The following is a 12,750-nucleotide window of genomic DNA, read 5'->3' as shown; positions in this document are numbered from 1 at the left end:
TAAAAGTTAGCAGAGCTGACTCAAAGTCCTTCCTGAGACACAGAGATATATTAAAGAACTTCTAGAACTCTTTTCTAGTTCAAAGTCTTTCTTCTACCAAACACTGGATATTCAACAGAAAGGAGAGAACTAAAATACCTTGGTGGCATAGACTTCATATTGCTCTCTGGCTCTTCAAATACATTAGGACTTGCATCTGGAGTTACTGATATGTACGGGGCAGGTACAGATGTTGACCGTAGATATCTCATTTCATCCTGGAATAGGTTGTCATCTTGATAGCCCACAAAATTTTCATGATGATGCCTGCATTAAATCAAACCCAATAACTTAAAGTATGATGGCAATACAGATCCTCTCAATTTTTAATCTCCTTCGTAACAGGAAATGCAGCACATGTAAATCGATAATTAAAGGTAAAATCATAGATGTAGGTAGGTGAGAATAAAACTCTGATAATTCTATACATAGATATTCCAGGTACCACAAACATTTCAAATCCAAAATTGAACTCATTTTTTTCCTTTTGAGAACTTTTCCATCTTCCAGTGCTTTGGTAAATGATCCCATCAACTATCCAGATGTTTAAACTAAAATATTTCCAAGGTTGTAGTAGGCTTAGCGCTCAACCATCACCATCACTCAAATCCATGATACTAGGTTCTCTCTCACAATCACTGTCTCTTCTCATTGCCTATCATCATGGCCTTGGTTCAGGCTCGTATCACTTCCTGCATAGACTATTAAAATACAGGCAGTCACTTTTTTTGGTAGAAAATATATGAGTCATACATGAAAAATATTAGATATATGAAATGTTCCATGGGTTAGAGGGGTGTCCATTCTCCAGAGAGCCAAAAAAATAAAATCTATAATTATGCTATACTAGCATTTTTTTTACATGCTTTATAATTTGATTCTTTCCTTTTCAAACTGGAACAAAAAGTTACTAATCTAAGTGCACTGACTGGTCAGACTGAAGCTAAAGATTTGTTGCATGTGGCATCCTGATGATTTCTGCCGTGGTCTCAAATGTACTTAGTCTCACATTTTCATTTTTGTTTCTTATTCATTTTACAGCAATAGTAAGTATGAAATTTTTAAAAACCACACAAACTTTGCTGTGCAAAGAGGACAACGCTTTCCAAAATGGAACGGCTGGTTGGCAAGTCATGTCAGCAGGTGGTATCTAGAAATCTTCATTTGTCGGCTGATGAAAACAATCTAAATTTGGCTCATGAAAGGCTGTTTTGGAGTGTCAATTCATAATATGTGGAAGTACAGGCTGCATCATCCAGGTTCAATATAGAAAAATAGAAAACTGTTAAGGGGCTTCTCTCCATCTTCAGTCATGCACTTTCTCCAGCTTCCACCTTCCATAGGGTGACCTTTTAACTGCAAACCAGTTCATATATTTCCCTGTTTAAAATTCTTCCACTGTTTCCTCTGCCTATGGGATAAAATAGAGCCTTGGCATGGGCCACAGGGCCCACGTTACCTGGCCAACAACTTTGCAGAGCAACATTTCACATATTTCCCAAGTAGACAGTGCTTTAACAAGCCTGTGATTCCTCAAATGTGTAATGAGATTTCAGTTGTGTCTTCACTCACTTGGGTTACTCAGCCAGAAATTGCTTTCCTCCTGTTATCTTCCTGAAAAACTTTTATTTATTCTTTAAGACCCTGTTAAAGGGTCACCCCTCTGGGAAGATTCAGGTCTTTTCCATCTTTTATGCTCTAATAGCATCCTATATACATATTTCTATTAGAGTACTCGTCACATGACATTTTAAGTGTTTCATTGACATGCCTGACTTCCCACCAGAGCATAAGTACATGGAAGCTAGGATTTTATTATATTCATCTTGGTGTCTTCAGGGCCTAGCACAAAGCTGGTACCCAGTTGGTACTCATTTAAATGCTAACAGAGTGAATAATTTAAAAAAATAAATGACTGCTATAAGAAACATAAGTTCTTTCTACTTCAGCATTTCATACTATTAACAGACTGAAGTCAGCCTACCAAAGAGTAAAAGATAGCTAGTCTTACTTTCTAAGACATATTTGGTATTAATAATAATACAAGTTAATAAAGTATTTTCATGGTTTTTTAAAATATCTACTCCCATAAAGTGTGTACCTACCAGTCATTTGTTGGTCATGGCAGCTCAGAAAATAAATTCCTAGAGGTTTCTTTATTGTATACAATATCTAATGTAGTGTGGGTAGTCAGAGCAAATACTGAACTACCCTATGATATTAATCAACAGTAGCTATTGATCCAGGGGTGATGAAAACAATAACAAAGTCTTATTACCTAGCTAATGTCTGCAGGTAGAGACAAGGCATTTTCACGGGAAGATCCTCAGAAATGCCCTCTTTCACGCTGGGCAGCTGTGATTGGAATGGTTTTGTAGGATGGTAACACAGAATGCTTGGTTCTGCTGCACTGCTCAGGGACAGCAGGAAGAGTGCATTGGCTTTAATCACCTGGTGAGCTTCCATGGTAGGCAAGGCACGAGGGGTCTTGACTTGCATTGGTTTTCTCCTAGATTGTTTGACCTGGCAAAAAAAAAAAAAAAAAATCGAAGTGATCTTTCCCTGCTTATGTTAAAATCCTTAATTTCTTAAGCTAAGTATTTTGAGTTTCTAATACAAGTTATTAAACACCTGCAAAATTATTTTAAAATGAGAGATGTTCAAAAACAACATTCAGTTCATATTCATCCTGAGCTGACTGAAAATGTTTTATATCTAACACAAACTATATTTCTTTTCTTTCCCTGGAAAAATTTAAAACCTAACTAGTTAAATCTAAACGTAATTCTTTTTAAAAAAGAGAAAATAATCTCTGCATGTGTATGTTCAACATAATTTTTTTAGTTAAGTGTGCCACTAATGTGAATGATCTTGAGTTTTCATGAGTCCTACAATATAATCAGGGATTAAGGAAAAGAGAGAGGAGATATAGAATAGGGGGAAAAAAGGAGCCAATAGAGAAAGAGTAAAGAGAGAGAGAAGGTAAAGGAGAAAAGATATGCATATGTGTAGAATAACAGACAATTAAAGAATTACATGACAAACATTTTTAACATAGGTTAGTTGTCTTGTATTATCCCAATATATAATTTATCTTTTAATTAAAAACAGCTGACCTAATACAAATATTAAATTTACATATTATTTCTGTTATAAAAGCTGACCTTTAATATCAACTATGTGAAATTATCCGATGTCATAATCTGATTTTTATAAGGTATATCCATATCATATCATTTATGGTATACCGTAGACAGTATATTTACAGAATGAAGTAAAAATACCTTCTCCCTTGCAGCAGCCTGTTTTTCACGGAGGTACTTTTCTCTACAGCGGTCACATACCAGATACCAAGTGCTTCCTCCTATGCCACCATCACCACAGTTACCAGCCCATCCTCCACAAAAATGCCCAATGCTATTGTAACCTTGTCCACCAGCATACCGGCCACAACCTTGAAACAACAGCAAAAATAAACATTTAACATTTTAAGTGTCCTTAATAGTTTGATCCCTACTACACATACATTAATGACAGATTTAACTTCTCAGAGTAAGCAAAATGCCAAAGCAAGTATCTGATCTTTTTTCCAGGCTATTAACTATATCAGAGAAATAGCTTGCTTGACAAAAAAGCAATCAATCAAATGATGCTCCAAACATTAGAGATACTTTATTTCTACACAGGCAGATTAAAAGAAATATAGGATATGGGTACATTTAGACATACGTAAGAATTCAATAAAATTACACAAAACAAGTATAAAATATTCTGTAAGAATGACATATTTTCAGGAGTCACATATTTATTAAACATTTGTGGTACGATATGTAAAAAAAAATTTAATCATGTTTACATTACGTGAATTTTGGAATATTACTCAATGTTATAGAAATCCCTTACATTTACCTAAAATGCAGTCTTCTGATAAAACAATTGATATCTTTTCCATAGGATAATGCCCAAAGAAATCAGTACAGTCTAATTTAATTTGCAATTTTGAACAGGAAAACACTAAAATCATAGGAGACTTAACATTGGCATCTGCCCTGTGTATATAGACATGCCATTATTTCCATTGTGTAAGAGACTTCAATGGCACCCTTTGGGTAACACATACTTTAAAAAATAAACTATTTCAAAATGTGCTACATTAAAATGAAATAGTACAAAATTGCCTGAGCATCATACTGTTAGAATTTCTTTACTTGTTTTTCACAAAACCTATATTGATATGTACTTTAAAAATGATATTATAAGATACTATAAATTCTAGAAAATAGTTTTCTCTACACTTTACATAATTCATAAATGGCTCAACCTAGACGTGACCTAGTTCGTTAAAGAAAAAAGTACTTATATATATGTTCAACAGTTATCGTTTACCTGGGTGAGCTTGTCTCATGTGATAGGTCACCGGGTAAGGATGTGACTCTCCACACAGCTCACAGATGGTGTCTTTCTCTGGTCCTCCTACTGCCAGCTGCGCCATCTCTCCAAACAGATTACCCCTGGGCCTAACTTCTGCCTTTTCTTTTTTCTTTTTTTCCTTTTTGGCCTTCTTATTCTCTTTCTCACACTCTTTCTTTTTAAGGACAGCACAGGAACCAGGACTTGGAAAAATCATATTCTGGGAAGCAGCTTTGATTGTAGCCAAAGAGATGTCTTCCCAAAAAGCCACTAAATGTTGTAAAGTTAAGGGAAGAGGAGATTTAGACTTCATTGTGTGATGCATAGACATTTCAAAAGTAGCTTCGGTTTTCCCATCCTCACACTTTTCATGCAGAGGCGGTTCCTTAAGCATGGACAACACCTTATTTTTGTTGATGCTGCCCATCTTAGATATATCTGGTCCATGAGGTGCAATATTAAACATATTCAGTGCAGATGATATTTCCAATGAGTGTCTATTTTTTAACTTGGTTTCTTTTTCCTCTGTAGGCTGTTGGCTATTTAAACTACTCCTTATAGGAGCATGTTCTTTGGAAAGTTCAGGATTAAATTTCAAGAATGAAGAACAAGCCATTGCATCATGTACTATGCCTTCATGCCACAGGAAAGACGCAAAGACAGCTCTGGCACACTCGGCCACAGAAGGAGACATGGCTTGCTTGGCTGGCTCTAAAGATTTGGATCCATCTCCTTTGAAAAGAAAACTAGATTTTTCTTTTTTGGGCCTGGTGTGTCTATTAGCACATTTTCGACTTATTTTGGGGGATGCTCTCATTTCCTGTTCATCTTTCAGTGGTGCTTTTCCTATGCTGAAATGAACTTTATTTGAACCTTCATCCACGCTCTTGAATTCACTGCTTTCATCACAGGTACTATCTGTCAGACTATTTGTTTTTAAAGTACTTGAGGTGCACACTTCAACCACCTCACTGTGAAGGTTTTCCTGTACCACGTGGGGAGACGGAGCTCTATTTTCAGATCCAGGAGAATCTTTAGAATCCTTTGGTACCGATTTTGGTTTTGGTGATGTTGACCGTCCCCTTAACGGTTCTGTGAGGGGCATTTTCTTCTTGCGGAGGGTGTCTGGATCAAGTGTGTAAGAGTCTGATTTGGAACGTTCCCGAGGAGGATCAAGTTTTGTCTTAACAGGAGCAGTGCTTTTTTGAGGTAGATTTTTATCATGTGGTGAGGAGGAGCGAGAAGAACTAGCGCCCGATGGGCTGGACCTATTGGCGGGGAGGGTCTTTGGCTTAGGAGATGATGACCGAGAACCTGGTCCTGGGGATTCAGCTCTAAAGCTAGAAGACATCCTCCCCTCAGATTTCAGCGTCTGCAAGGTGTTATGGTTGGGGGACAATGACCTGCTATGGGAATCTGACCTCAACTTTGCAGCATCAGATTTTAACATGAGGGATTCACTAGCAGATAAACCTTCTGTACCCCTTGGCTTTTTCTGGTCAGCAGTAGTCCGGCTCATACGTCCATCAGGTTTAAGTGATCTGCTGTGTTTAGAGGACAGCTCTGATTTTCCTGATGTAGAGGCTGGTCTAGAAGATGTTGAGATATTTCCTCGGTCACCTGTATGGTCCATTTCATAATGAAACTTGTTAATAAAATTATAACTGACAATTTAACCAGTAAATACTGAAATAAAAAGCATAGCTACAAAATTTATATTGTTTTTCATAGACAATAATACTTGAAGAATAAAAGAAAGAAGGGCAAGTGGTTCTCACAAAATTTCTATTTCATTATCACATAACCATTACCACTAAGAACTATTTTCATGAATGTAAAACAGACTAAACAAATAGTATCTATGCACTAGCATGAATTATCAGTGACATGTGAACCTCACCCCTAATACGATAACTAATTAGAATTTAAATTCAGTGAGGGACTAGAAAGAGAAAAAAATATAACTGATTTTTTTGAATAAGAAATTATGAAAACATGTATTTTAAATATGAAGAGGGGTAAATGTCAAGTACACCAATGCCTCACATCCTTGGACTAATGGTAGAGAATTTTTTCAATTAGAAAACTGATTTTATACATAGAAGCATCTATCATTTTCAGGTGTAAAAATAAATACAATTAGGCTAATAAAGAGCTGCTTAGAAGACACTCTATTTTAGTGACTGGATCAGAATAATTTATAATATGAATGTCCTAAAGCTATTATTTAATTATATGTAATTCAGGAAGTCTATTAATTTTTTTTTTAATTTCAGAATATTATGGTGGTACAAATGGTTTGGTTACATGAATTACTTTTGTATAGTTTGAGTCAAAATTATAAGTGTGTCCATCACCCAGATAGTGTGGATTGCACCAGTTAGGTGTGAATTTACTCATCCCCTCCTCCCCAGTCTATTAATTACAAACAGGTTATATTCCAAAAGTTCATAAACTTAGCGGGTTAGAACTCAGAGCTTGTGTCCCGTTGGAAACAAGAGAAATGGCAGGATCCTCAGAGTGAGTACTACAAGTCTGAATTATGGGCACTCAAAGCAAGGAGTTAGGAGAATGACAAAAGAAGAATAATCCCCTCATTCTAAGGCAAAGCACTTCTGCATGGATAACATTTGTTTTTGGCATCCTGGCCTTCATTCAGTGTCTCTCTTTTCTACTATTTTATGCCTTCCTTTGAGACATTAGAGCCAGGCTGTCTTTGTCCCCAGCAAGGGTCACAAACTTTATCTTTCCTCCTTAAAATGAAAACACCTACTCTTAACACAAGTGATATTAGTTAGTTTTTAGGATAAAAGCAATCTAACTGAAGGGATTCAAGTAGTATGAAACTAAAAACTCATAAACCTTGCTAGAAGTATTTTTATTTTTTGAAAGAGGATTCCTAGGAAATTGAGATGGATTTGTTAACTGGCTAGAATTGTAGGTTTTTCTTTTTTTCTCTTAAGAAAGATGATGAGAACAAATTTGGATGATGTAGAAAAATGTTTTTTTTGCTTGTAGTTGTGTGTAAGTATGTATAGTCATACTCTAGTTATCCATAGGTCAGGATAATAGTGCTGCAGAATCTGCCCTTCTCGTAGAAAGTACTCAAGGGCAGTTATTTTTGTCTGTTACTCTTTACCTATATGTCACGATGTCAAGAATGGATCTTGGAATACAGTAGGTGCTCAATAACTATTTGTTGAATAAGTAATCAATTCCTATTTACTTAATTAATTATTTATTTTTTGCTATTGCCAACTTTCAGATTCTCTAAGAATCCACTTTTTACAATTATTGCTCCCAATACCACAGGGCAGAGGTGACAGCAGTCATTGTGTTGTAAGGGCTAGATGCTTACAAGTTAAGTAATTATGTAGTAAAATAATAGAGTATGGCAAGTAACCTATTTAGGGCACACTGATGAACTAAATATTTTAATTGCAACATGTCAATGTTTAGGATAATTGTTCTTCGGATGAATAAAAGTAACTGTATTATACATAATGCTCTTCAGTTTCTTACAATGCTTTATTATTCTATCACGTATTTCCTTTATCATACATGCTCTTTTTTATAAATGTAGTACAAAAGACTAGGTTAAATTTTGGGAAAAATTAGTGGGAAAAACCCACAGTACAGAATTCTAAATATTGATGCTGTGTTGGAAGAGCACAGATAAACAGATGCACTCTTGATAAACAAATACTCTTAAATTGTCCCAAGAGTAGTTTAAGAAACTGCTGCCCATTTTGCCTTATTGACCTATTAATGGCACAGAGCAAATTTGATAAACAAATTGTATTTGGTAGAATTAAACATCAGCCCAGTATGGTTAATTTTTGGAGTATGTGATGTTCCGAGTATCACATTCTCAGATTTTTGTTATTACTCTGAAAGCTGCAAACATTTTTATTGCCTTTATCAAAACATTTATTTCAGAAGCTGAACCATACATAATGGGGAATCTAGACAAATAAGTAGTAAAACTTTTATATTTGGTACCCCTCTCTCCAAAAAATCAATTTGTGGACTGAAAGAGGTTTTCTTTCTAATTTATAAAAAAAGACAACTTGTTTTAGGATTCCTAACATACTGGTAAGGGTTCTTGACAAAGATTATCTACTACCCATCCCAGAGGTGTCCTAATGGATGACCTGCATTTCTGTTGCCTGCAAAGAAATGGTGAATATTGCCTGCAAAGAAATGGTGAATACATGCTGATGCTAATAAGAACATCCTCTGTGCTTGGCTAACAGTGGAATCTGTTAAATATCAGGAACATCACTTGTCATATGTGAGCAAAAAAGTTTGTTATATAGAGAGTGTCAGAAAGTATAGGCGTCTGTATACCTTATTTCTATACCTCTAGTAGTGGTGAATATTTTCTTAAGATCTGTAAGTAGCAATACCTAATTATCTGCTCAAGTTCAAGTTGTATAAATAATGGCAGAAGTATTCCTTTCTGAGATGTATTTCTCAAATCCTTTTGAAAAAAATTTACTTTTCTAAAATATGTTTCATTTATTTTTTAAAAAGACTACATTAAATTTGTTAAGTAAGTCCATATGCTAATTAATTTATGTTTATCTTGTTCATTTGGGTTTCAAATGTTTTGTAGCATGTAATAAATATTACTAAAAATTGTCATGTTGTGGCTACTCCAAATATCAATAAATATAAACAAATTCTGTTATAAATCTTCAGATTATACATAATACTTTCACATTCATCTCTTAATTTAGTTTAATGATTATATTTATAATATGTAAGTTTAAGTGATAATATACAAAAATTTTTCTAACCTCAAAGGAATCCTGAATAAATAATAATGCAGGACAAAACAGAAATTTAGTGCATTTGAACAAATCAAATAGTACTAAACATGTTAAATGCTAAATATTCATTTACTAAATGACCGCATGATTTTTTCATGCTAAAATAATAAATTATAAAGTTATATGATACCATACCATAATACACCACAAAAACTATAGTATAAATGTCATAATACATAGTATGTATCAGGTTACATGATACTATATACCACTAAACATAATACTATATCCTATATATTATACAGATCAGGTTATACAATACTGTTTACTATACTTTACATTTCCTATTTATATATTTATTTTATATTGTCAATTGTACAAAGGAGAAATATAAAATTATTTTACTCATTTCTAAGAAAAAAGAAAATTAGTAATTAATTTTCTTAAATTGAAGGCATTGCTGCAAAATTTCTTTTTGATAAAATTTTCTTAAAATATAGGATTTTACAAGTTTAAATATTACCTTAAGAAAAAAATTTGAGGTGTCTACAGTATTTTAAAAGACAAAAAGCATATTTTTGAAGTACCTGGGATTTTGTCAATTATCAATCATTTAAACATTTCTAAGTTGAAAATATTAAAACTAAGTCATTAAGAAACTACTATAAGAAAGATTCATGCCAGACAGGACAGGTAGGTTTATATATGAGTCCTAATAACTAAGTTAAACCAAAAAGACTTTAACTTAATTATCAAAATGTTTCTTATAAAAAGCTAAAATAGTAAAAATTATTTTTATATTATATAACAATAAGTTCAAAAACTAAACTGTCACATAAGTTACTATATTCTTATATATAACAATGTGCTTTATGCTATATACATATATCATCTTTTTCTGACAATAATGATTTTAAAAAGTCCCCCAATTAGGCATTTCTTTCTCTATATCTATTTTATTTTTTAAGATCTCATAAACGTTTAAAATTAAATAAGAGTAATATTTAACCTACAGATATAATAAACATGCATAAGAATTAGATAATCTATATTAAATAGGAACATCATAAATTACCTCAAATATATACAAATTTAAATAAAATGATACACTTCAATTAAAAAAATGGAATGGGATGAAAATGACTGAGGTGAACTAAAACTTCTTTATTGACACTTCCTATGTTCACTAAAAATGGCCCATCCATGAATGCATGTATACCCACCCTTCAGTTTGTGAGACAGAGATGAGAGAGCAGAGGCAGGCCCAGCTACACCATAATTTTTGTAAATGCGCTCACGAGAAGCAAGGTTGCGAGATGGAGATTCTACAGTGAAAAACATTGGCAAAGAAGCAGCACAGATTCAATGGAAAAAAAAATTTAGCAGAGAACACAAGCAAAAACAAAGCATTTCAAATGGTATGCAACTATAAATTGTTATTTTAAAAAGTTTATATTCTGCTAAATTTTTCAACAAGTTTATGTTTCTTTAAAGCTGAAAACAAAGGTCAAATTAATTAATTTAGATTAATAATACGTGTTAATATATCCAAATGTGTTAACTTAAAAGTAAGGCTCATGGCTCTGATTAAATCAAATTTGAGCATTTCTTTTTAGGCTAATAATTCTTTAGCTCAGTTTTCTTTAATATGGTGCTCATTTACTTATAAATAAAGGTTTATAAGTAATTTTTTTATGGTGGAAGATAAAGAAATGTTACTTACAGTTTAACCTATTGTCACCAGGTTTTCTTTCTTTCTTTTTTTGGGGGGGGGGTCATTTGGTTTTCTGAATGGACCCATTACTGTGATTTTCCAGAACATATCTTAGAATGGACCCAAGTTGACATTTATGTTTGGCTACTTTTCAGAGTCTACCTTCAGTGAAAAAGTTAGTACTAACCCCAGTACTTAGTGTTTGCTTTATAGTTTCTATTTCTGATATAAAATTTTATTTACAAAAAGACTCACAATACAAAGCAAAGAAAATTTACAAGTCACTGGAAAATGTTAGACACATCAATGATTTACCATGCAGAAAATGAAGGACTTAATATTTAATAATTTATATTTTTTCAAAGAATTAACAGAACCTTTAATGTATAGTCTTTTTAAAAGCAACAAGCTAAAACCATCTCCATCTGAATCTGAAAAAACTCATTGTATTTAAAATTTTAACTCATAGCAATTAAAATAATCAGTTGAATTGAAATAAATTTAGGTAATGAGATAATTTTCTTACTGTTATTGAAATGAAAAACTAGATACAACACACACTCTTCTCAAAATAATAAAAGCACTGTTTTTGTCTGATTCACTATTATGGCCCAGATGAAGATGAATGACTCATAAATTAAGAAGTCATTCAATGTAAGGTACTGAGTATATATTATGTGTCAGACATTATCCTAGGCATTGGAGATACAATGAACAAAAACAAAGCCCCTGCTCTCATGGAGCTTATATGCAGGTGAAAGGACAGAGTCTGAACAAATAAGTACACACTATATCGAGTGCTGATAAACTCAGGAGTCATAAGTATACAGATGTCGGGTGATAGTCCATGATTGGATAACAATCACTTAGGGAGTGATGCCTAGAAGAAGCCAAAGCTCTGGGACATTCCTGGGAATATAGAATAGATGAGGATGCAGAAAGGATACTAGAAATGAGTAGTCAGTGAGGTAGGCAAATGAGTATATTTCTAGGAAGAAAGAGAGATAATCTCTGTCACATACTATTGATAGATCAAGTAAAATGAGATCTTAGAATTGACAATTGCATTTGGCAACACCAAAGTCATAGACTGACTAGAGCAGTTCTTGGGGATAGGGACTGAAGCTCAAATGCAGTGGGTTCAAGAGAGACTAGGAAGAGTAGATGGACAGACAGTGATATATATGTCATAAAACCATCTGTTAAATTCTTAATTATTTTTAAGCACCCTTCATTTTGAAGAAATCTATAAACCCCAAAAGATGCCATGTGCTGCAAATTCTTATACTACTTAAATCTCATAGAATACATAGTCTGCAGCTATCATTGATAGGAGGGCAACATATTTCTCTTCTTTAAGTGAAGAAACAGAAAAGTGGCAGCTTCTGAATGGAAGAGTTAATTTAGCAGAAATTCAACCTGCCAATGTAGGAGTAGTCTCCTGGCCTGGCTGCTAAAATCTGAGAACACTAGGTTCAGCAGAGGGATTACGGGAGTAGGAAATCAGAATACCACCTTAAGTGGAAGCATTCATAAATAGAAATGTGAAAAACTACAAGGACACTTGTAAGATAAGATGTTAGAGATATAAGGACAAACTCCTGAAAAAGAGTTTGAAGCCAAACGGCCTTGAAGTCTTTTCACCATGTTACAAAGCCTAGAGAGACTGGATTCCTAGGTATGATTCAGAGTGAAAAAGAAGAAACATTTTTTGAAATGAAAGTCTAAAACAAGGTTATTATTAAATGAACAAAGAAATGAAGCTGTGGTTAGAAACATTTGCTCTACACATGACATTTTTATAAAATCTAC

The 12,750-nt window shown here is 33.6% G+C and overlaps 1 protein-coding gene across 1 annotated transcript in view; it reads right to left on the bottom strand.

Moving 5' to 3' along the window:
• MYCBP2 (MYC binding protein 2) overlaps window positions 1-12,750 on the bottom strand; it is a 251,274-nt gene that overhangs the window by 37,258 nt on the left and 201,266 nt on the right. Inside the window, exons 56-59 of the mRNA XM_069467662.1 lie at window positions 4,426-6,069; window positions 3,324-3,493; window positions 2,318-2,562; window positions 139-306 (exon numbers count right to left, since the gene is read on the bottom strand). Coding sequence (XP_069323763.1) covers window positions 139-306; window positions 2,318-2,562; window positions 3,324-3,493; window positions 4,426-6,069 — 2,227 coding nt within the window. The remainder of the gene's footprint in view (window positions 1-138; window positions 307-2,317; window positions 2,563-3,323; window positions 3,494-4,425; window positions 6,070-12,750) is intronic.

This window comes from Eulemur rufifrons, chromosome 4 (assembly GCF_041146395.1).
Source record: "Eulemur rufifrons isolate Redbay chromosome 4, OSU_ERuf_1, whole genome shotgun sequence".
In the NCBI taxonomy this organism is placed as follows: Eukaryota; Metazoa; Chordata; class Mammalia; order Primates; family Lemuridae; genus Eulemur; species Eulemur rufifrons.
The sequence above is the reverse complement of the archived record's forward strand: the minus strand, read 5'-3'. Positions and strand labels throughout refer to the sequence as shown.